This window comes from Pinus tabuliformis, chromosome Q (assembly GCF_031772625.1).
Source record: "Pinus tabuliformis cultivar Carrire ecotype Pingquan chromosome Q, CPIR1, whole genome shotgun sequence".
Classification (NCBI taxonomy): domain Eukaryota; kingdom Viridiplantae; phylum Streptophyta; class Pinopsida; order Pinales; family Pinaceae; genus Pinus; species Pinus tabuliformis.
The window spans coordinates 1,100,797,441-1,100,823,324 of record NC_142296.1 but is presented as its reverse complement, the minus strand read 5'-3'; the positions used below and the strand labels follow the sequence as shown (position 1 = coordinate 1,100,823,324).

The 25,884-nt window shown below is 40.3% G+C and overlaps 1 protein-coding gene across 1 annotated transcript in view; it reads left to right on the top strand.

The window, feature by feature from the left end:
* Positions 1-19: 19 nt before the first annotated feature.
* LOC149223338 (uncharacterized protein At5g01610-like) overlaps positions 20-25,884 on the top strand; it is a 63,970-nt gene continuing 38,105 nt past the window's right edge. Inside the window, exon 1 of the mRNA XM_089385808.1 lies at positions 20-377. Coding sequence (XP_089241934.1) covers positions 291-377 — 87 coding nt within the window. The 5' untranslated portion in view covers positions 20-290. The remainder of the gene's footprint in view (positions 378-25,884) is intronic.

Below are 25,884 nucleotides of genomic sequence, written 5' to 3'. Positions count from 1 at the left end.
CTTTGCGTTACTAATAATAATTATAATAATGTGGATTTTGACAGCGGAAAGCTGTCTCTCAGTGGGTATTATGGGACTGATATTGCTATTAGTGGACTGGGCCTAGTATCTTCCTCTTGCTCCTGCTTTGCTGTGCTGGTGGTCCTCTTTATTTGGCTCCATCTCCATCTGCATTGTCTAACTGGTGGAATGCGGGTGGTTTTGGAGCTCAAGCTCGGAGCTTGAGAGAGCAAGACAAACCTCTTTACTATCTAACATTCCTTGAGCCGCAGGAGGCGGCGGATTGAAGAATGGAGAAGGCATTGTCCAAAGTTAGTACGTTCTGGGTTGCACAGAAGGCAAAGAAGGAAATTTCTTCTATTGGGGATGATTTCAATGTAAGTTTTCCTCTCAGATCAACCTTCATTTTGTCCATACATAATATGAACTTATGTCCGTTGTTCTTCATCGAATCTCATGCAGTAAAGTTCCACTGTTTCCATACCCAATAGTTGCTACAATTGTTTTGGACATTTAATAGTCTGTAGATTTTTAATAGGGATTCATATAAACAATGCTGGTTCTGAAGAAATTAAATCTGTGAAAGTAAGGTGCGGTTGCACAGATGCAGACTTTTTTCCATGCCATGCAAGTAACAATGCCCTAATGGGACTGTGTTACATTGGTATCAAGCTCTAACTGTTCCATCTAAAATGTACATCCATATTTGTTCAGATTTAGTGAATGGGAAACAATGTGGGTTTGATCTTGTGGCTATGTGTTGTTGCTCTGATCAATCGAGTTTAACTCCTGCTGACTGTGCTCAGGAGAGCACCATTTCCTTCTCTCGCTGAATTACTATATACCCCAAGTCTTAACCCCATGGAAGGGGATATACAGGTCTCGGTCTTGGGCTTTTGTCACCGAAATATATAAAACTGAGATTTTCTGTGAGACTAAAAAGGTTCATATTTTGCATTGTTTCAGGACTAGGTTGAAACTTGACAGTAGTTTGAACTTTGAAGGGCTCCGTGAAAGAAATAACTGGCTGCCTTTTGAACTTGCATAGGTTTGTTACTTTTCTGGGTACACAATATGAAACCTCGGACATCTGAAATTTCATTTATGTGTGTAGAGGCTGTTAGAGGGTCCATCTCATATTACTAGTAGCCTGTGGACTTAGTACCTTCTCTCTAATATTGGGTAGCTTTGCAAACCAGATTGAAATTTTCGCCAGCGAAGCCAGTGAAATGAATTGCCCAGCTTAGATTACACCTTTTGGATACAGATCTCACATTTGAACTGTTCAGACTTCAAGGGCGTGGCTTCTTGGTAAAGATTGCGTAAGGAAACTGACAGTTTGACAGTTTACAGCAAAGGTGCCGTTCAAACATTGCTAATTTTGCCAAACTCGCTTTAACTTTCTATCTTGGAATGGCTGTCTAACAAAATGAAGTGACCTGGTTTCCGTTTAGTAAATACTCTTCAGCGTAACGGGTATGGAGTCATGTCAGGATCCAAGCTACCAGGAGAATGTATTATACCTGTCTAAAACCCAATACTTTAAAGCTTTGATCCAGACTCTGAATGAGACTAATTATTTTTAATGTAGAATGTTAACTTAGAAACTTATTTCTTTTTAATGTAAAATGTTAACTTAGAAACTTAAAAAAGAAATAAGTGATAAAATAATATATAAATTAGTAGCCCCAAGGGTTAGCTTAATTGGTTGAGTCCTTGTTTTTAAAGCACTTTTGCTATTAAGAGGTTACGGGTTCAATTCTGCTGACACTCTCGGGCCGGTTAGCTTAATTGGTTGAGTCCTTGTTTTTAAAGCACTTTTGCTATTAAGAGGTTACGGGTTCAATTCTGTACACTCTCGGGTCAGCAGGAAGTGATCCCTTCGGGTGGATCTGCGTAGTACAAATATTCCGTGAATATAATAGTCACCGATCTTCGGGATTTGTGAACCCCACATACACATACCTATATATATATATATATATATATATATATAAACAGTTAAAAGAATAAAATTTTTGAAATTCCGTATACATACGTCTATTTGTACACTATGCCTGTAAAATTTTCCCTTCCAATTTCATACATCTATTCATGGATATTTCATTACCCAGTTCTATGAAATTTGAAAAGGCCATTTCTGTAACCTGTTCCGTTTCCAAAACTTGTAACCTTTCCCCACCCCAAGTGACATAGGAGTAATAAACATAAAAGTGATAAATTGTTGGCTGGGTTGAATAGGGCTGGAATTCTCAAATTTCAGTGTAAGTTGCTACTTAGTAGGATGATGCAATTGGTCAGCGGCTGCGGACTCTTTTTTGACACTGGACAGTTATAATGCCAGTCAATTCTTAATCAATGTTTAGAAAATTTTGGATGTGAACTGTGGGAGGCATGTCACAGGTTACAGGTTAAAATTACAGTGGATTAAGTCACTTGAAGTTTGTTGTGTGATGCACAAAGCAATGCCAAGTTACATTCTATCCACAAGCTTTTGCTGATAGGGAGGGCACATTTATTGAATGAAGTAGAGCTACTATTGGAAATGATGTACACATTAGATTGGGGTTTAAATAAAACCCAGCAATTAATATCCCACCAAGTGCTAGTTTCTACTAGGAAAGAAAACCAAGTCCCTACCATCTTATTCATACTCTTAGCCTTGAAAGTGAAAGTCAATTTCTTTTTTGTTTAGACCCTTGTTAAATGCAGTCCTGGGCCTTGCCCCGGAATTCCAAAAGCTTTAGTGATCTATATTTGTTCAATCTTGGAGGCTTTTGCATCCTTCTTGCCCAATTCTGATTCCTTTGCCCCGAGATTGCATTTTTGTTGCCATTGCATTTTCAAAAGTTCACTTTGAATTTGATTTTATTAATTTTTTTTCTTTTTTCTTTGTTAAGTTTTGAGCCATGCTTTCTCCTTAACATTCTGAAACTCTTTTGTTGATTCTACCAAGCAACCACTGCAATTTGAATAATTGTCACTGATTGTGTAGTTTGAAAAGGTCTTATGCATAAGCTTGTCTCTAGCATGCAGGAGAAGAAGTCCTCTTTAGGTAGTTGTTGGAGAGGAGAAAGTAGCAACTAATATGATCTCCTTCCTAAGTTTTAACTTAGGAAAAAGTACATTGATTAATTATTTAATTGATGTTGACTTTGGGCTAATGTTTTTCTAAGGATAAATAAATAATTATTTAAGTGACTTAGATCTAATCTCCACCATTGATCAAAGAAAGCTAGGATTTAATCCTAGCCCTCAATCACTTTGGAGATTAAGGATTTGGCCCATGGAGAAGTTACGAAGAGAATCTATGGGAGAGGATGAAGACAAATTACATTGCTATTGTTGAGAGAGCAATTTTCTCAAGGAGTGAGAGACTCTAGGACTAAAGGGAAGGGAAAAGGATTGTAGCAGGGGAATTTCATGAGCAAATTTTATGGAAGCCTAGTCTAGGAGAGAGAGGTCGGATTATTAAAGAGGGCTGAGTTTTGGAGGAAGGCTGAATTATCCAGTGGCCAATTTTTCTCTAGAGTGCAGGGACTGTACGAAGGGAGAAAGAGAGGTCGAGTTAGCTGGTAGAGGAGGCTGATTTGCTATGCCGAAATCTTCAAGAGGGCCGGCTTCCAGGAGGGCTGAATTCCTTGAGGCTGATTTTCCAGAGGGGCTGATTTCCATGTTCCAACAGTGTATTCTTTGTGGGTCTGGCCCCTAATTTTCTTGAGTCATATAAAGTGAAAGAAAATTGTTTTGGGCAGAAATTTTTCTGCTATAGTGTAATTGATTTTCCCTATTTTATTTTCGCTGCAAATTTAATTTTTGAAAGTTAAAATACCAATGATTTTTGTGTTTTGTTTTGTTTTTGTTTTTGTATCTAGAGGAATTGACAACTGCCAGTCTTGTACACATGTGACAGGGGTTGATTTTGACTGCTACCATTATAACCTCTAGGTGCTTACATACGACCCTTCTTTTGACATGGGTAAATTGGTGGGATTTGAATTTGGAATCTCTTGGTACATAACACTTCATTATCATGACGATTGCTAATTGAGCTGCCTCTTGAGGGCTAAAATACTAGTGATTTTATTTTCTAGCATTTTTTAGATTTTATTGAGTAAATACTTTCTGGGTATAAAATAATTGTTGAGGTACAAATAAATCAGATCTGGTATTAGAGATTTAACATATTTCCCAATACTTTAAAGTAATCCATGTTGCAAATCCATGGATCCAAACTAGTTTATGACAAAAGAGTTATTGGTTATGCTTTCTATAACGAAAACTTGTTCGTAGAATGTACTATGTACCTAACTACAATTTAATATGCAAACTCATGATTTTGTAATAATTTTATAGTCTTGAGGGCTGGCTTGTGCGGGGGAATCATTTGTGATCCTAAAGGAAAGTTGGAAATAACCTATGCCTAGAGTCTATGACAAATCACAAACAACCAAGGTAAAGCCTATTCTATCCTCTGAGACCTTCTCCTCGTCAAAGAAGCCAACATCAAATCTTTGATAGCTTTAGGAGATTTAGGTGTGATCATCAAATTGATAATAGGAAAATTAACCTTGGAGGAAGACAAGCTCTCTCTGATCATCACTTGAATCAATAAGGAGGTAAGCAATCAACTCCGAGTCAAACTCATGATCATGCAATAATGTTCTAGTCTTGCAGGTGGTGGGTTGTGGGGCTGATCATCTATGATCTCGAAGGAAATATAAAAATAACCTACGCTTGGAGTGTAGGACAAACCACAAGCAACCAAGCTAAGTCCTATGTTCTCCTCCAAGGCCTTCTCCTCACCAAAGAAACCAACACTGAATCTTTGATAGGATATTTAGGTGTGATCCTCAAATTGATGATAGGAAAATTAACCCCTAAGGAATACAAGCTTGCTTTGATCATCACTTGAATGAATGAGGTAAGTAATCAACTTAGAGTCTCATATTATCAAGTTTTCTGAGACCTCAATTTGAGCGCAAATTCATATGTTAATAATAAAGCTTCATTGTTAAACTTAGGGGACTTAGAAAAAATATGAGGGACAACTATATTGTTTCATCCACTAAGTATCCAAGGTCAGATATTAATGGCATGTCACATCCACATTAATCTCCACATAGCACAATAGCTATTACATAAGTTACCTTGTGCGGGAAGGTCCTTTGCAAAGACACTCTTGTCCCATTTGCATTTGAACATTTACCTTAGTTGGTCTTATGAATTTGGTTTTATAGTTATTTGTCTGCAAGGTGAGGTTATGGCACAAAATTGGAAAGGAACTCGCAAGGGCTCTCAAGTTGCTTCATACTCACCGAAGACGTATTGGAATTTAGAAGAACATTGTGAAGGCATGAGGAATTTATCCATTGTAATAGAAGCTCCTTGTTCATGGTGACCTCTAAAGCAATGTAGCAAACATCTCGATAACATCCCGATTTTATCTTAAAATCACGGTTTTTTGGCCTAGCTGATGCTGACCGATTTTTAAAGATATTTTTATGGTATCTTAATTTTGCCGATGTTTGTTGATTTTTTACTGAAATGTTTCCGATTTTTTGGTTTTTCGAACCCTTGCCAATTTTATCTTGATGCCAATGTTCACAACATTGCTCTAAAATTCACGAGAATGAGCACCATTGTGCCTCACGACATGCAACAATCATGAACCTTTTAGTCTAGCAAAAGCGAAAGATAGACATTTCGGAAGTAGAGAGCAACATGTTAAGGAATTATGCAATCGATCTTAGTAAAGACTAGGTAGGTTTCAAACAATAGGATGCCCACCAATTAGGTCTCAAACAGTAGGATGTTCATTAACTTTTCCTCGGTAGATTTCAAAGAGAAGGAAATAATTCATCAGATGAAAGACGTTATGGATATTGAGCAACGTAACTCTCTTGCATCTAATGTTGGGCAGGAGGAGGCAAACAATGAACATTTTTTCCGCTAGAATTTTTTTTTTTTAAATTGTAAGCATATTAGGAGTTTCCATGATGTAAGAATAGATGGGATGTAATAGTCTTAGACATTGACAAACCCTCCTTTACAGTTTCAAAGGGTTGCCATTTTGTTAAATAACTCTATATCAACACTTTTGTATACTTGTTGTTACCTTAGCTACAACATTTTATTAATATAATATTTTTCACTTTTGGTTAAAAAATTAATGCTCTAATCCTATGCCACTATAATTTCGTAATTAAAGATTTTGTAAAATGCCACCTTTATGCAATAAAGGCCTTATCACTTTTATTAGCAACTTAAGCTCTTTACCTCATTTGGTATAAATAGGAGTTTCTTTCCTCTCATTTGCTACTCTTTATCATTTAATCAACACAATCAACATGTTTATTTAGAGAAGTCTTCTTCCATTATTCAAATTTGCAGGTGCAATCCACACTTGGGTGTCCAGGTTCTCCCACTATTTTTTGTGCCTTTGGTCTTTTCTTCTTTTTATTTGTTGCTCTCTACTTCAGTTATCTCTATAATTGAAGTAATAGAGTAGTGGCATTTTAGGTACATGTTACAAACACACTGCAAGCTGATATTTGAGCAATAGTTCTGCGATAGTGTTGATTCAAGAGTTTGTACGATAGCTATTTTTGGGTTGTGATAATGACAAATAGTCAAGTGAAAAAGGCACACACAAATGCTACACCAAATTCGGTTCTGCGGTTCTAAAGGTTCTGCGGTTCTACGGTTCTCGTCTGCGGCATAGATCGTTCTCGTCTGCGGCAGATCTGCGGTTTTTTTAATTCCTTTCAATTCCTTATATGCAATTCCTTTCAATTCCTTTCATGTAACTATTGGTCTGCGGCATAGATCGTTCTCGTCTGCGGCATAGATCGGTTCTGCGGTTCTAAAGGTTCTGCGGTTCTACGGTTCTCGTCTGCGGCATAGATCATTCTCTTCGGTGATCACTCTTCAGATCTACGTTATAGCTGCGGTTCGAGCTGTGGCTACGTTATAACTTTTAGTAACTTTTAGTAACTACGTTATAGCCTCTTCAGATCTGCTCTGCGGTTGAGTGGGACGTTCGTATCTCTTCAGATCTGCGGTTTGGCTTTCGATCTGGTGCAGATCTGCGTAAAATATGGCTCCGAGCTTCGCAAAAATAACTGGTGGCTCATCCGCCTCTGGAGGGCAATCTCCTGCCCATATCGTGAGTGAAGCCCCAGCTCCCACTATCCAAGTGGTCCAGGACTCACTCGATGAAGCTTTGAAGTTCTCCGAAAGTGCCCTAATTTGCCGGTTCAATGGTTTTTGGCCGCGGCTGATAGCACTCCACAATTGGATCTCGGAGGTATGGAAGCCTATCATTCCTGATGAAATTAATATCTACCCCTGTGCTAGAGGTTTCTTTATAGTAGATTTTGAAAATCCTGAAAGCAGACAATGTATTCTAGATTCCGGCCCTTGGTTTTGGGAAAAATCAGGCCTATTCATGAAGCCATGGAACCCATCATTCGATCCCTCTACAGCAGTGATAACCTCAGCACCAGTTTGGGTGAGATTGCCAAGCCTACCCTTGCATCTCTGGAATCTCTCCTCGCTAAAAGCCATCGGAAATGCAATTGGGAAATTTTACTGCAGGTGCCCAGAAACAGAGGAATATGCCAGAACCACCTATGCACGCATCTGTGTGGAAATGGATTTCAGCGCCGGATTCCCAGCTGAAATAAACCTAACAAGTAAAGACTATGTGTGGAACCAGAAGCTTGATTATGAAAGTGTCCTCTTCAGATGTCGATCGTGCTTTGAGACGGGGCATCTAGCCAAAAATTGCCCAAAAGCCTCTGAGAAAAATTTTGCTAGAAAAAACCACCACAGATCTACATGGTGGGAAGGAGCACAAAAAGAACACTACACTGTCATCAAAGAAGAATATTCTAGAGAAAACTCTGAGTCACAAGAAATCAAGGAAGAAGGAAACAACTCTCAAAGCAAGCAAGGAGAAAGCCCGCCCCAACAAATCCACAGTTATGAGGATTTGAATACTGCAGAAAATAAATCTTCATTTAACAGCAAAGCAGATCTCCTAAACCAAACTTCTCCGACCATAGATCGCGAAGCTAAGACACCAATGTCCCAAGAACCAGAAGAGATGAAGGAGATGCAAGACAAAGGAAGTTGGAAGACCGTAGAGAAAAGAAAAAAAGCTACAACACCAATCTCGCCAAGAAAGACGAGGAGCCAGACAAGTAAAAACTAAGAAAATTGTAGGTCCGATAGACCAATTTGGTCTCAGTGGACGTTAACCATCATCATCATCATCATCAGTGAAGGTGGTGATAGTGAAAATCATTAGAATGATCAAGTGACCAAGGAATATTTGGATCAAAGTTTTCAAGAGTTCATCATGTGACTACTTGAGGAAGCACCGCTAGGATAGATGGAATGGGCTGCTCATGTACCTGGATTCTAAATTGAATCCAAAACGCTTTGTGGAATTGTTACCTCCCAAACTTGACTTCAAATGTTACAAAGTCCTTGAATACATTGCGACCCTAGGGGCACTTACGAAGACACTTAGGAAGATTAGGAAGATTGACCAATGTCACCTCAAAAACACTTCCTCTCTCTTTAGGTTGGTTCTTTTTTGAAACAAGGGGTGAAACCCTTGGAAAGACATGTTTTTGGTATTTTTAAAATAAGATGGATGGTGGAATTTACCAAGAATAGTGCCCATCCAATTGGGTTTCAGAGTCAAGACCAATGGACAAGAGGGTTTGAATGTGATAAGAGGCATAGTTAGGCTATTGACAATATGCTCTAAACAAATGCATAGGTCTTTTTATTGTAATAGAAATTAATAGGAGGGTGTTAAAATTGGCAACTAGGGCCAAACTCCATGTGGGTCTACTTATTTATGGCAACTGATATTTTTCTTGGATTCCTCTTGTCGAGAGGTGTAGGATTGATCTAAAGATCATCCGATTTTGACAAGTATTCATGGAGATATGAATTTATTTGTGTTATGGGACAATTCGTCAAGGTCGGCCAGCGACCAAATTGCCCTCATCTATCCTCAATGTTTTACTATAACAAGTCATTTGATACACATCTCTTGTGATCTCTTCCTCTCCACTTGTCTTTGGGTTTTGGTGGGAGGAGAGATCTTAAGATGATATGCTGCCCTAGATGCTGTCATGGAGAAGGCTTTACGCTATCATGGAGAAGGCTCTATGCTATCATAGGAGATGACCTTAACGCAGTCATAAAGGAGGCTTTCATAGCACAATCCATGTGCCCTAAACGTAGACCCTAAGACGTTGCCTTTATATGTCCTAAACCCAATCATCTAGACGCAGGAGAAGGAAGGTCTTGTTATGCCCTAACAACAGAAAATAGGAGGACTTTTGCAGCCCTATAAACACACTCAAGGGAAGAACATTTGGATGCTGTTAAGGGGGATATGCCATGCCCTAATCTGCTATTCTGAAAGATTCAAGGACATAGTCAGTGTGCTGCTTGTAAAAGCCTTTCACGCTGTCATAAAGAAACCCTAAACACTGTCTATAAAGGATGTCCTAGCCGCAGTAGGAGGAGAGTCCTAGCAACCGTTAAGGGAGAGATATAGCTGATGTGAAAGGAAGGTCTGACCGCAGTCAAAGGAGGCCTATTTCAGCAGACAAAAGAGCCTAAACCGCAGCAAGAAGGAGACTGATCAGCGTGTCCATTTAAGGGTTGTTTCAGGGGTCCAATTAGAGGGCTGAACTGCTAGTTGGTAGGCCGAGGATAGGAGGCTTGAGTGAGCACTTGCTGGAGGGATATCAGTCACTCTAATAGGCTGTCATAAGCATGTTCTAAGGACTGCTGTATGCCACTTGGATGCCACTGTAATAAGAAGAGAGCATAGACATTGTTCAGTCATTGTTAAGGGCTTGAAGGCTACTCTGAATAGTAAAGGCAACAGCCTTTCCTTGGAGATCAATTGCAGTCAAATCTGGGCAGATTTTGGGACTGTTAGGAGACTACACTTTGGACCTGTTGAAGGAGTTTGCAACTATAGCCTAGTTGCTCTGCTAGGCTGTAAGCCATAGCAAGCAGCTAAGGCTGGTGAGTGTAAATGGTTGCAGCATATTGGATGCTGTGATGGGTACAACATGGTGCAGCATATTGGATGCCATGATGGGTACAACATGGTGCAGCATAGTAATCATGAATGATGCAGCATACTGATGATGAGTGCAACATAGTGATGATGGGTGCAGTGTGGTGCAACACAATGATGATGGGTAAAACATGGTGCAACATAGTGATGATGTAGGATGCAACATGATGAATGTAACTTGATGTTGGATGCAGCACGGTGATGAATGCAACAAGGTGATGGAATCACCTTGGAAGAATGTTTGCCTTCATCCGAGTTCAGAACTATAGTCCATGACTCCATGTCCTCAGATCTGCAACCTCATCTTCATGGTGAAGATCTCTACTTTTTGTCAAGTCAAAGTGTTGACTTTTGATGTATATGTACTATCTCTCTCTTTGCTGAACTATTGAAGAATATAAGAAAAATTGATCAAGGGTTTCCCCACATTGCGGTTTGTCCCTGGCTGGCGCCACATCTTGTGTCCTCTTGTCTTGGCTTGTCTTCTGCCATTTATGTTTATGTTCCATCTGCATTTTACTATCATGCTAAATATGATTGCTAATCTGGTATTGATATTGAGCTAATATGGAAAATTGAAGTAAAATTGCTCTCAACATAGAACATACCTAAAATTAACAGAGGGCCTTTTCAAAGACACACTTGACAACAATTACAAAACAACCAAATATAGTGTGTAACCATGACAAGAAAAGGGACAACAACCTCGCAATATCTAAAAATGACATTGACAATATCCATTAAATGCACAATTATTACAACAAGAAGCAAGGAGGGTGGCATCTCAACCTAATCTCTTCTTAATGGAGCAAAGTTGACCTTTTTCAAACATTACGTTAGTAATTTTTTGTTGGAAAATCAGGAGACTTGTAGATTATAGATGATTTTCCTTAATTTGATAATTACTTATGATGTTAGTTGGCTTTGATTACTTCTTTAGTTCTTGTTCATCAAGCAATTACCAAAAACAATGAAGATCACAAAGAGACATAGTACACAAGATATAGGTGCCAAGCCAGGGAAAAACCCCTCCGAGGGGAAAACCCAGAAAGAAAGCTTCTCTTCTTATAGAATCTTTGTACAATGAGACTTCCAAGACCCAAAGACCAAAGCCCAGAAACCTCCCAAGCACCAAGTTAGACCCACCACAAGATCTCTCCATGGCAACTTCAAGACTTCGACCTTTTGCAGCTTCGCTATAGATTTTCGGCCCTGCAACTTCTCAAAATTTCGGCCTCTTGCAATTGGTAGCTTTGCAGAAACCCTAACAACTACACACGTGTGGACAGAAAGAGAGATAAGCCCAAGAAAACTTCGATTTCTTCCTTCCTTCGTCCTTCCAACTCTTTCTTTTCCTTCGCTATTGCAGATCGAATTTCTGTTGTTTGTGTGTGTCTCAAATGAATTGAGCTCCTTCTTATTTATAGCCTTCTTGAGGGGTCGAATAAGAATAACCCTCCTTTAGGCCAACTTTTCCTTGACTGGGGCCGACTCGGTCTTGGAGGAATAAATGGCTTTTTCTTGACAAAAATAAATATTTTCTGTTATTACAATGAGTCCAAATGGGACTATAATACATGACATAAATTCTTCTTTGTCCTATAAAGACCTAAAAAGACCTAGAAGCTTGAAGAACATGCTTTTGACCTAGACTTGAGCATGAAACCTGTTAGCTCTGCTACTAAACAAGGATTCCATATGGTCGGAGACAGGCTTGTTTTGCTTGATTGTGCCCAAAAGGATTCATGCATGCTGTTCAGATCTTCAAAGTTTGGTTAATGGCCCTCCACCGATCAAAGCTATCACAAAGGAAAGCCCTGGGGAAGGCGGAAATGATCTATCGGAAGGCCTAAAAACACTCCAAATCAAGAAAAATTCAAATTTGCAGTCCTAGCAGTTCAAATGAGCGACAGTCGTTCGATCCGGCCGATAAGCGGTCCAGATCGCATCGGCGGGTCGAAATTGGAGGAGGCAGATCGGCGGATTATGTCGCGTCGGCGGATCGCATCGGCTGGATGGCAGTGGCAGCGACAGTAACAATGATGTGACATCGCCGATGAAGCGATCGCCGACATCGCATCGGCGGGCGGTTCAATAGGAGCATGGCCTTTACCATGGTTATGTTCCGACCTAATAAGCCGGACCCGATGGCGTTATAAGTGGTTTTTGATGAATTATCGGGTCCGTGATGTTTTCGCTATCGGCAAAACCAAAGGGGCGGGGCTTTAAATATAAGGCATTCCTCCGATCCGATGGGTCGGATCCGACAATGTTATGAATCATTTCTCATAAAATTTCAAAGCCGCCGAAGTAATCGTTCATGGTTTTGAGGCAGTTTTGCGTGTATTTTCAAAAATTTGGCCTGTTTAAATATGCATTGCGACCAAAGAGGCGGACCTGAATGAAGAGATATATGTGTGGGCCTTTGATATTTAAAAAAATAGCAAGTTGGGCGTTATTTCTCAGCGGCGCGGAAATAATTAACGCAAGCATGCAGTAGTACAACGTAGTAGGCAGCTGCCTTCAATTGACAGTACGGCCTAGCAGGAAGGAGGACGTGCCTCAGATAGATCAACGTTTATCAGTCATGATTGACCCGTGGTTGAAGTTTTCAAGTCCAAATGAAGCATTGTGGGCGGGAAGGAACAGTGTAGCAGTGTTTCATTATTGCCAAGCCAGGCAGTCATATTGGATCCATTCAATGATTCAATAGCAGCATTTAATCAACAGTATGGCCGAGGAGGAGATAGGACACCACAGATCCAGTCAAAGAATTCAGTGGTTATGGGATTCACCCATACTCCATCTCACCCATCCTAGAAGGATTGCAGAGCACCAGAGAAGGACAAATTTATTCAAAGCACGGCCAGATTTGTTTAGGAGGCCCATTCTTAAATGTAAATGTGGTTGGTGGCCATTTATGGGCTCCTCCACGCAGGGGTAGCAGAGATATTTTGTAGTGTAACACCATATATACCCAGAAGACAGATGTAAAGGATTGATGAGTGTTTGATGAATGAGAGCTTATTGTAGCCTTTTAACTTCTGGAGACTGTAAATACTATGAGACCTGCAGCTTCTGGTCTTGATTTCTATTAATACAAGCTTCTTTTGCTATCACCTGCTCACTTTCCACTTCTTCTTCTTGTTCTAGACTGCGCCTGCTTGCATTTATTTGATGTGCTGTGAATTTTTGGCATCGGAGGGGCTGTCATCCCATCTCTATGTTAAAATTTAGTAGTTTATTGAAACTTGTTTGCAGGTTGCTATTGTTCAAATAGCAGAGAGCTGTCATCCTCACTGCCTATTGAATAATAGTCGTGCTGATCCTCTAACTGATTGCAGCTGGCCATCGCAGAGTTCTGTGCATCTGCTGGTGCAATCAGTCTTCTCCATCATCACCTTAACTTTAAACTGTGAGTAGTTGGTGGTTGAAAGCCTTGTAGTCTGGGGGTCTTCACCCATGCCTGGGGTAAATCATAGTAGGAGTGGTTATTCAGCTTAAAGGTGCTGCACATCTTCCATTTATCCATCATTTTATCCAACAAAAACTGTTAAATTTTTAATGTTCCTGAGCATCACTGATTTACAACCTAGGTGAGTTTCTTGGGGTGATAACATTAATTGGCGCCGTTGCCGGGGAGAGGAGAATCGAAGCTCATCTTCCTTGGGAGACGACACAGCTTCAAGCTTTGATGACAGACAAGGCTTGAACACAGATTTTGGTTGTAATCATCTGTCTGGCGACTCCACTGGAGGAAGGCCATCCTTTGGCGACTCCACATTGAAGTTCTGGCGCAGTTCGTGAAGCTTGCTCGGAGAAATCTTCATAAATCACTAGCTGACCAGTGCCTGATCCTGAGAAGATCGTTAATCGAAGAAAATATTGTAGAAGGAGCATCAGGGTCAGGTAAGCCTTAAAGAAGTTTATGTATCTTTGCTGATTGAAGTATTTCCTTCAGAGATTCATTCAGCTCCTTCCCCCATTCATTTCCCTTTCGGACCTCAGTTGAAAGAAGCATCCATGCTGTCTATCATTTTCCTTTGTCTATCCTATCCTCTTTATTGATTCATATCACTCAGTTTACCAGTATCTTTTTACCTTACCTCAGTCATGGCAAGCCAACAAGCTCCCACAAAAATAGAAAAAATCATTGCTGCTAGGTATAGACCCCTGGTCTTACCGGTCCCATTACATGCCATGCCTGCAGGAGATTATCAAGAATACATGCCTAAGTTTACTGGTACAGAAGGAGTATCAGCAGAAGAGCACCTCGAGTCTTTTTATAATTATGCTGATAACCTGGACATCTATGAAGAGGATGTATGGATGAGGGTGTTTATCCAAAGCCTAGAGGGAGATGCTAAAAAATGGTTCAATAAACTAGCCCCTAGGTCTATTGCAGACATTGAGGCCCTAGATGAGGTATTTTTAAAGTACTGGGGGAATAAGGAAGATTTGCTCTATGATAATACTAAGTCTGGAAACTCGCAGAGGGATGGGCTCTCATCATCATCAGATCATGAGATCGACGAAATGGCCAGGATGATAGAGCTATTGGCCTTTGAAATTTCCAGGTTAAGAGCTGCGCAGCATTCAAAAGAAGAGCAGTTTGATGAGGAGGAGGAGGTCAATGGTTTGGAAAACAAGGGCAATGCCCCCTTCTTAACCAGAGCTGCTTATGAAGAAGCTTTATCCAGAGGCGTTGCTTATCAGTTTGTTGTACCTGCAGAACAAAAAGCTTATCAGCAGAGGCAGCTAGCAGCAGATCCTTCCGTCCTCGAAGAGTTTGAGCCTGAAGCCAGCTCAACTTCCCATGACTACGCAGATCTGCAATTTGAGCAACCTGCCGATGTCCCCGCACCAGTAATCAAGAAGGGAGAAGAATGCTCCCCATCATCTTATGTTTCTCTGTCTGCTCAAGTAGAATTCCCTCGAAGTTGTTCCTTGAACACTGAGGCAGCAAGTAATTTAATGCTCAAGGCTGAAGCTGATCATCTCAGTCTTGATATTCTAATGTCTACTCAGATGGCCTCCACACTGAATGAGAGGGCAGCTTGCCAGATGACAGAGGAAGAAAATGTTCAGTCATGGGAATCCTCCTTGGATGAGGATTGTTCAAAGAAAGATTTAGGGGCAAATGTCGTCTCTGTGTCTCCTGCACAAGAATTCAATGGTGCCTCATTCATATTAGTCGTGCAGACCACAGAAGACAAAGATAAGTACACAACAACGATAATTATTCAGCAGGTGTACAAAGGCTCCTCTAAACAACGTCCAAGGAGGAAAACACACAGAAAGGGAATGAAGAATCGATCATCTCTACCTATTAAGCTCAAGTGTCCTAAACTGTTTGAGGTGGATGATCAAATCAATCCTGTCCTGCTGATATATGATGAACCAGGATGAGAGCAGGAGAAACAATTTTGGTGACCCAGCAAATGGGCAAATTTTTAAGTTTGCATTTTCAGGCTTTTATGTTTGTAATTAAGTTCTTTTACAGTTTTATGTTGTATGCTTAGTTGACTCCATGCCCAATGGACACTAGGCAAATGTTTTTAAAGCTTGTTTGTCGCTGGAAAGGCATTGGTCTGCAGGTTCTTGAAACCTCACAGGGAGGATCTCATCCCCAGAAGGAGCCAGTGTTAGCTCTGCTACTAAACAAGGATTCCATATGGTCGGAGATAGGCTTGTTTTGCTTGATTGTGCCCAAAAGGATTCATGCATGCTGTTCAGATCTTCAAAGTTTGGTTAATGGCCCTCCACCGATCAAAGCTATCGCAAAGGAAAGCCCTGGGGAAGGCGGAAATGATCTATCGGAAGGCCTAAAAACACTCCAAATCAAGAAAAATTCAAATTTGCAGTCCTAGCAGTTCAAATGAGCGACAGTCGTTCGATCCGGCCGATAAGCGGTCCAGATCGCATCGGCGGGTCGAAATTGGAGGAGGCAGATCGGCGGATTATGTCGCGTCGGCGGATCGCATCGGCTGGATGGCAGTGGCAGCGGCAGTAACAATGATGTGACATCGCCGATGAAGCGATCGCCGACATCGCATCGGCGGGCGGTTCAATAGGAGCATGGCCTTTACCATGGTTATGTTCCGACCTAATAAGCCGGACCCGATGGCGTTATAAGTGGTTTTTGATGAATTATCGGGTCCGTGATGTTTTCGCTATCGGCAAAACCAAAGGGGCGGGGCTTTAAATATAAGGCATTCCTCCGATCCGATGGGTCGGATCCGACAATGTTATGAATCATTTCTCATAAAATTTCAAATCCGCCGAAGTAATCGTTCATGGTTTTGAGGCAGTTTTGCGTGTATTTTCAAAAATTTGGCCTGTTTAAATATGCATTGCGACCAAAGAGGCGGACCTGATAGAAGAGATATATGTGTGGGCCTTTGATATTTAAAAAATAGCAAGTTGGGCGTTATTTCTCAGCGGCGCGGAAATAATTAATGCAAGCATGCAGCAGTACAGCGTAGTAGGCAGCTGCCTTCAATTGACAGTATGGCCTAGCAGGAAGCAAGACGTGCCTCAGATAGATCAACGTTTATCAGTCATGATTGACCCGTGGTTGAAGTTTTCAAGTCCAAATGAAGCATTGTGGGCGGGAAGGAACAGTGTAGCAGTGTTTCATTATTGCCAAGCCAGGCAGTCATATTGGATCCATTCAATGATTCAATAGCAGCATTTAATCAACAGTATGGCCGAGGAGGAGATAGGACACCACAGATCCAGTCAAAGAATTCAGTGGTTATGGGATTCACCCATACTCCATCTCACCCATCCTAGAAGGATTGCAGAGCACCAGAGAAGGACAAATTTATTCAAAGCACGGCCAGATTTGTTTAGGAGGCCCATTCTTAAATGTAAATGTGGTTGGTGGCCATTTATGGGCTCCTCCACGCAGGGGTAGCAGAGATATTTTGTAGTGTAACACCATATATACCCAGAAGACAAATGTAAAGGATTGATGAGTGTTTGATGAATGAGAGCTTATTGTAGCCTTTTAACTTCTGGAGACTGTAAATACTATGAGACCTGCAGCTTCTGGTCTTGATTTCTATTAATACAAGCTTCTTTTGCTATCACCTGCTCACTTTCCACTTCTTCTTCTTGTTCTAGACTGCGCTTGCTTGCATTTATTTGATGTGCTGTGAATTTTTGGCATCGGAGGGGCTGTCATCCCACCTCTATGTTAAAATTTAGTAGTTTATTGAAACTTGTTTGCAGGTTGCTATTGTTCAAATAGCAGAGAGCTGTCATCCTCACTGCCTATTGAATAATAGTCGTGCTGATCCTCTAACTGATTGCAGCTGGCCATCGCAGAGTTCTGTGCATCTGCTGGTGCAATCAGTCTTCTCCATCATCACCTTAACTTTAAACTGTGAGTAGTTGGTGGTTGAAAGCCTTGTAGTCTGGGGGTCTTCACCCATGCCTGGGGTAAATCATAGTAGGAGTGGTTATTCAGCTTAAAGGTGCTGCACATCTTCCATTTATCCATCATTTTATCTAACAAAAACTGTTAAATTTTTAATGTTCCTGAGCATCACTGATTTACAACCTAGGTGAGTTTCTTGGGGTGATAACAAAACCCATGCTTTAAATAAAATAAAATTCTTTTTCTTTCTTTCTTTCTTTTTCTTTTTTATACAAAATATATAATGTCATGATTACAAAATGTCATTATGAAGACCTAACCTAGTTACAATTTCCAACACTCCGTCTTAAATAGGGAGGTATTCATAATCCCATTATGAAGTACAAGGAATCTCATTCTTGAAGCATTCTCATAAGAAGAGTCAAATTGATAAGCCATCTGTCAAGCATCTATATCACAACCAACATTGTCATTGAAGGCCTTAACTAGACATCATGCTGGGAGGCTTTACGTGAGCTGCCACACTACCTCTAAGGCACATACCCCATCTAAATGTTCATTGGGTATGACCTTTTATGACTATTTTTATCTTGGATTTCCAATCCCGAATCCTCAAAGAATATCGGTCCTCTTTGACTACTCTTGTCTTGGAGGCCCTACCTCATCCTTAAAGAGTATCGGTCTACAACTTCTTTTTCCTGGATTCTACAATCCATAAGAAGTTCCAATCTTAGATGCTTATCCAATCCTCCAAACTCCATTCTTTCTTTATGGCCTTCATTAAGACTTACGGCTGTTTGTCTTGGTCTAGGGCACAATGTTGCGAAAATCGTGATTAAATTTTGCGATTTTTTCGGCTTGGTGATTTGATCAGCGATTTTTTTTCTAAAATGAAAAAATCTCCCAAAAATCGTAAAAATTGTGAAAAAATAGCCAAGAGTTGTTCCAAAATGAAAAAATCACGATAAAATCGCAAAAATCACCAAAAAATCATAAAAATAATCAAAAAATCGTGGATGCTTTAGATACTTAAAGATTGAAAAAAATTTGATTATTATTATTCTTATTTATTTATTTATTTTTAATTTATTTATATATATTTTTTAATGTTGCCGATGTTTTGCCGATTTTATCCCAACTGTGGATGTTCCAACAACAATGAAGTTGCCCACTAAAGTTCAGGTCAGACAAGAGAGCTCGGGATGAGCAAAGAAATGTTGGCTACATTCTTGTATGGCCTCATGTCCCCTCATTGATATCCTCTGTAACTTCCTCCTAGGTTGAGCGTGAAATGCAACTAAATGAGCATGAGCTAGATGAAAATCAATTTTGCTTGATGATGATTTGATAGCTCGAGGCACTCATGGTTGCACAAAGGCCACAACTACACATGAACACAATGGTTTGAGTGTTGAATACGATGGCTTGAGGGCATGAGAAGCCCAACTATGCAAAGGCTTAATGTGGCGACTTGAGGGCTTGGCTTGAGGCATAGTTGTCATGGCTGTGCACAAGTCACAACTGCCCGAGAAAGCAATGACTCCACATGATGGCTTGAGGGCATGAGAAGCCCAACTACATGAAGGCTTGATGCAGACCATGCATTTTCTTCAACCAAGTGGTTCAAATAATGTAAATTCGTGCCATATGGAGAAGAGGAAGGCCTGCAGGATGAGGTCTAATAGGGGTGAGTCAACTAGTCGAGGATAGTCATGCATTGGATAGATGAAACATGCAAGAGAAGAAATCCTACGCAAATGTGAAATAAAACATGCATTTTCATGCAATAACAATCTAGTTCCATATGGGGATTGCACTGCCTTGTAGGGTGCAAGTTATCTCAAATTCTTTGCATGATGTATCTTCAAGGTGAATTAAAGGGATGGTTGTTCATGACAAGATAAATAAAAAACCTTACATCCTCATTGTTACCACTCAAACTTTCCCTACAAGGAAATGTCCTAACCTTACTAGAAGAACCTAGGGGCACTATGTCATCCACTGTCACTTTGGTGGCCTTGTTTCACTCTTTAGACTAAGGAATCCTAGCTTGGGGGCGAATCCCTATGGTCAATCTAAGCCAAATCATTTGGTATATGATGAGAGGGTTTGAGCTCATGTTGATAGCACTAAATCAAGTCAACTCGCTTTCAAACCCCTGATTATTATTTCCTTTACAAGTAAGCTCATAGAATGCTCAAGATTGCTAGACCAAAATGTCCAACAAGCATTGACACATGTTGAAGTAGAGATGTGAGCAAACTATGAAAGATGTTATAGGCCCAACTAAAACCCTAGAGATTTATTAACCACATGAAATATGAATGCCAAGAGGTTGTTGAGGTCTGAGCCAATGCTTAAAGAATGGATGATGGTGTGATTTTTAAATGTTTCCAAATGTGAAGTATTGTCAAAATGAAATGGACCATTAATCATTCATTATGTAATTTAGATCATGATACAATTACATGGATTGAATTTCTTGCTTATGAACAAATTTAGGAGTGTCTATAAACTTACAATTGTTAGCAACTCATAATATGCCAAAGAGAAAGAGTTCACAACCATGAACAAACAACTATTAACAAGTGTGTGATGACATTAGCCTTTCAATGTTTGACAAATTTGCACCATAGAAGTATTCAAATTCTCAATCCATCCAACTTGTGAACCATAAATGAGCATCTAAAAGTGATACTATACAAGTCAGAAATGAGAGAGATGAAAAATCAGATATAAGGACAACAAGTTAAAAGTTTAAATAACTGCCGAGACCTATTTCATTAGACTAGAAAATTCAAAATAATTGTTAGGATGATGTCATATAATGAGATGCCCCATGGTCCAAAGGCCACACGCTCCTAGGACATGTGTTGGTCAAAAGGCAAGTTACCATGGAGAAATCCTTCTTGGACTTGGCCACAAGCACAATCCTCCAATGAATTAGAAGTAAGGCTCCCCCAAGCCAAAGACCTCCAAGGAATTGGCAACAAATCTCTATGAATTTGATGAAAATCACAAAGTGGAACCTTGTACAATATGAAGTGTAATAGGATATATCATGTACTCCAAGAAAAGACTTGAATGCCTCAACTTATCATTGTTTTTAGCCAAGAGAGCATTCTAGGGGTTACTTTGTTATGCAAGTATTAGGTCTGCTATCTCTCTCATCCTTTTATGCCACTCATCAAGCACAACATGGGCATCATGTGGTTCATCAACTCGATCTTCAATATGTTCTTATTCATAGCGAGGCTCCTAGTACTTATAAAAATCTTTAGTTAAACCACAAAATGAAGTTATTTCTATTGGACTGCAATCAACCAACCTTTCTATCATCTAGGGTAAGTACAATAATTTTTATCATGACATCCTTATGGATGATCTTAAGATTTGAAATAAAATCAATGAAATATGTGACATGTTGTGCATGCTTGCACCATATTGGAAGAGATAGTTCATTTAGATATGTTAATTTTAGATAACAATGGTATGTTCTTATGCTTTAGCACAATTTACATCAATGTTCCTTATCAGCCCAATGAAAATTTCCAATTATCTTCGGTGGCAATCACATCAACTTATACACACATTGACAATAAATGCAGATAGAATATAAAAACATATGTAGAAGACAAGCCAAGACAAGAGGACACAAGATGTGGCGGATGCTAGGGACAAACCCTTATGTGGGAAAACCCTTTGATCAAATTTTCTTATTATTCTTCAATAGTTCAATAGAGAGAGAGAGTACAAATATCAGAAATACAAGCCCAAAACAGTTATGACAAATCAATAGTCAAATCAACAGTCAATGTAGCCCTAACCAGAAAATTAACGGTGGTCAAAGCTGCCCCAAAACATCCTCCAAGCAGCGTGGTCAAAAGTAGAAGAATGTGGCCTGCCAAGGGAGGCAAAGTCAACTCAAAACCTGTTTGTCAACCCAGTCAAAGTTTGCTGTAATTCTGCAGTCAAACCAAAAAGTCAATGCTATAGTCAACTCGATCAAACAATCTCCAATCACCTCGAAATCTGCGCCAAAGAATGTGGCTTGTAGAAATCGAATTCTACCCATAAAACAGAAGTCAACGCTGGTCAAATACTCCAAGTCAATGCTGGTCAACTCATGCCCTAATCCTTGAAATTTTCGGCCTTCAAAACCAGTCCAGAAATCTACCTTCTTCCACACGTGTGAAGGAGAGAGAGAGAGCCTCCAAGTTGTACGAACTAATCAAGAGAGGAGAGAGAAGAAGATGTGATGAGATGAGTGATGTCCAAATGAGCGAAGGGTCACTTCTATTTATACACTTCGTTGAGGTGAGGAGACACATCCATTGGGCTTCTTGAACCTACATTTGACCAAGGTCAACCTTGACAATTTGTCCATGAGAAAGAATAAATTCAAAATTCCGTTTCTGCTTGTTAGAATGAGATGATCTTTATATCAAAATTGTACCTTTCGAAAAGAGGAAACTAATGCAATAATCATCTCCATCATATGCGCTGTTCTAAGGTGGAAGTTGGCTCTAGTTGCCAATTTTAACACTCCCTCTCAATTAGGGAGAATTCCACTTGCCAATCCATTAGCATGCCAACCTGTCATCTTGTACCATCCCTGCCCTGTATTGCTCTACTCTGCTGAACCATGAAGAAATATTGATTGAGAGTGAGACATAAGATCATATGACTATCCACTGACAAAAGTCAGTCCTTGATCCTAGATCAAGTTGTTGAACACCACACATCCTAGTCATAGGGAGTACGACAGTACATGATACGACCATCGGTAGTGTTATGGTCCCTAACCATCTTTTCCCAACTCATTGGTCAAATGCGAGGTACTTCCCATGAGTCCCAGACTCTATGGGTAGGATGTGTGCTGGGGCATCAACAAGAGAAGGTGAACCACTCATCCTGCTCATATGCCATAGGAGAAGGTGAACCACGGATCCTATGCATATGTCAATCGCAAGGGAAGGTGAACCACTCACGCTACATGCATGTGTCCGAGTAAGGGAAGGTGAACCAATCACCCTACACACATGTCAACCATAATTGGGTATCACAAGGGAAGGTGAACCACTCACCCTGTATCCAGCGCACCACTAGGGGAAGGTGAACCACTCACCCTATGGTCACTCATAGCTCCAAGAAGTACCCCACGCACCCAAGAGCTCCCAGAGCTCTATGTCCAACTCATACAGGACCCTCATAGGATGGTCGTTCCACGACTCCAAGTCTCTCTCGGAAGGTCAATAATTTGACCTTCCCCAAAGGCTTCGTTAGAATGTCTGCAACCTGCTCATCCGTCTTGATGTGTTGGAGCCTAACTGCTCCCCGTTGTACCATATCCCGGATAAAATGGTACCTAATATCAATGTGCTTGGAGGGGTCGTGGAACACGAGATTCTTTGATAGATGAATCCCACTTTGATTGTCGCAGAAGATGACGTTGGTATCTAACATGTGCTCAAATAGCTCACTGAAGAGCTTCCTCAACCAAACTGCTTCACAACAGGCCATACTCACAACAATGTATTTGGCCTCGGCGGCGCTTAGTGCAACCAATTTCTGCTTCTTGCTCATCTAAGATATTGAAGCAGACCCCAAAGAGAAACAACAACCAGACGTGCTCTTACGATACACCACACTGCCACCCCAGTCAGCATCTGTATATCCATGTAGCCTCAAATTTCCGACAATGTATCTTAGTCCATAGTGGATTGTGCCTCAAAGATATCTCAAGAGATTCTTGGCAGCAATCCAATGTATGTGATGAGGCTCGACCATATATTGACCCAATGTGTTCACAACAAAGCATATTTCAGGACGAGAGTTGACCAAAAACATCAGGGCCCCCATAAGTTGACGATACTTGGAAGGGTTCGCCAATCCGAGCCTAGCAACACTTTTACATAGCTTCTTAAAGTTGAGTTCCATCAGAGTAGTCACGGACTTGTAGTCCACCATCCCACATCTCTCAAGTAGCTTCACAATGTATTTTCCTTCAGAAAGAAAAATCCCACCCGGCTTTTGCCAGACCTCCAACCTTAGGAAATAATGCATTAGTCCTGGGTCCTTCATCTCAAACTTGGAAGCCAATTCCCTCTTGCATTGATGAATGAGAGGGTCATCACTTGTTAGAAAGGGATCATCCACATAAAGGACTGGAATGAGAGGTCTATCATTTTCAACCTTGATGTATAGGTTCGGGTCAACATCGCTCCTTGTAAATGTTATATACCTAGGGGGGATAATATGGGGTACCAAGGGAGGTACCCAAGGTAATAATGTAATAAAGGGATGGGCCATAGTAATAAATAAGGTGGTTAACCCATATCATGTAAGGGACCACAAGTAGTTAATAATAATGTAATGGGCCCATGGTATTAGTTGATGGTATGAGGGAACCATGGTAATGACCCATGGTATTGTATGTATGAGGCCTATATAGAGGCTAGAGACTCCACATGGGAGATAGTCAAGGATTATTGTATGAACAGGGATATGGCTTGTGGAGTGTTCTCCTTCCTTAAGGAGTGAATGTATGGTGTTGCCCTACCTTAAGGGTTTGATATCAATAAAGTGAATCATTTCTATCTATTTCTATCTTATTGTTTCTGGGTATATTTGCATTATTTTATATTTTCATATCAGATCTATAGTATTTCCGGGTTAGAGCTACAACAAGTGGTATCAGAGCACTTTCTTGGGCACAAAAGTGGAGAATTTTTTTTTTTTTAATTTTTGCAGGATTTCGGGGGCGGCGAGTTGCAGATCAGATCTGTATGTTTTGGTGCAAGATCTGCAAAATCTAATTGCAGATCTATATTCTTTGTGAAAAAATAGCCAATTTCAAAAAAAAAATCGGTTGAATCGGAGTCCGGATGAAGGAGATATCGCTGATCTAAAAATCAGTGGGGTTGCAGACAATTTTTCAGGGCAGCGAGTTTGCGGCACAGATCTGGACGTCTTGGTGCAAGATCTGCAAGATCTAATTGTAGATCTGGAATCTTTGTGAAAAAACACCTAATTTCAAAAAAAAATCAGTCGAATCGGAGTCCGGATGAGGGAGATATCGCTGATTTAAAATCAGCTCTTTTTTTCAGAAATTTTGGGTGACGGCGGGAGAGTAGCAGCGCAGATCTGGAATTCTAGTGCCTGGATCAGGATTTCTATCACATGGGCAGATGCAGAATGATTGTTCCATTTCTGAAAACAGGTCATAATAAAGATTCTGAGCAATATTGACGAAACTGTGACAATTTCAAATTTTCGCCAAGTCAGCAATTTTTTTCTCAAAACCCTCTTCATGACAACTCTATATTTTACAGGAAAAGATGATGGTCCTACTATTGAAGAATTCATACAAAGATACAAGTCCACATATGGGACATATTGGAAGCTTCCAATGCTGTTTAATATGAGAGATGAGGCTCAAAAATGGAATTCATCACTTGACTATCAACAGTTGATCACACTTTCAGATGCAGAATTTGAAAAAATCTTTTTGGACAAATGGTCTCGGGCTAGAAAAAAGGAGAATGAGACACATAAGGGGTTAATTGCTACGGGTGTCTCCTTACTGCAGGTTCATGGATTGATTCAGAAAGAGAAGATCATTGTTTCTATCAATCTTAGTGGTAAACATAATTTTATCAACGTTAATTTGGCAAAAAAATTGCAAGTCCCAGCAAAACATATTGAAAATACACAGGTTGATGATAAGGATGTTCAAATTTATAAGGATTTAAAACTTTCTATGGATAATTATGTGTTTCATGGTGATTTTTATGCTTCAGATATAGATAACATGGATGTTGTTTTGGGATACCCTTGGATGGAATTAGTGGGTACTATAAATCTTAATGTGCAGAAGAAATTCCTGAAGCTCTGGTATAAAAAGAAGAAAATTACATTACAGGATATTTCCATTAATAAGCAGGTAGAGTCCAAGGAGGTTGAAGCAGAAGATGTTACAGGGACTGACATATCAGATGATGAGCAGTTGATGGTCGACAATCAAACACAAATAGAGGCTGAAGCCGAAAAGGTAATAGGTGCTGACACATCTGATGAGGGTTCAGTGGTTGAAGTCATATTGGAAAAGAAGACACCACAACAGGCACCACAGCAGGGTGAATTAAAGAAAAAGACATCGTGGGTTAAAACTTCAACATATCATCACCCACATCACCCCGCAAGACAACCATCAAGATGGAAACCAAGTAGTCACATGACGGATAGCGAGGAGAGAAGATCCACCCACTACACATCAACATAGAAGAGCTGCCACGGTCAACTTCCATCTCAAGCGAGCGAGGCACCAGCGAGATCGAGGGTTCACCTTTCTCTTGGATGGCTAGATGTACGTGCATGG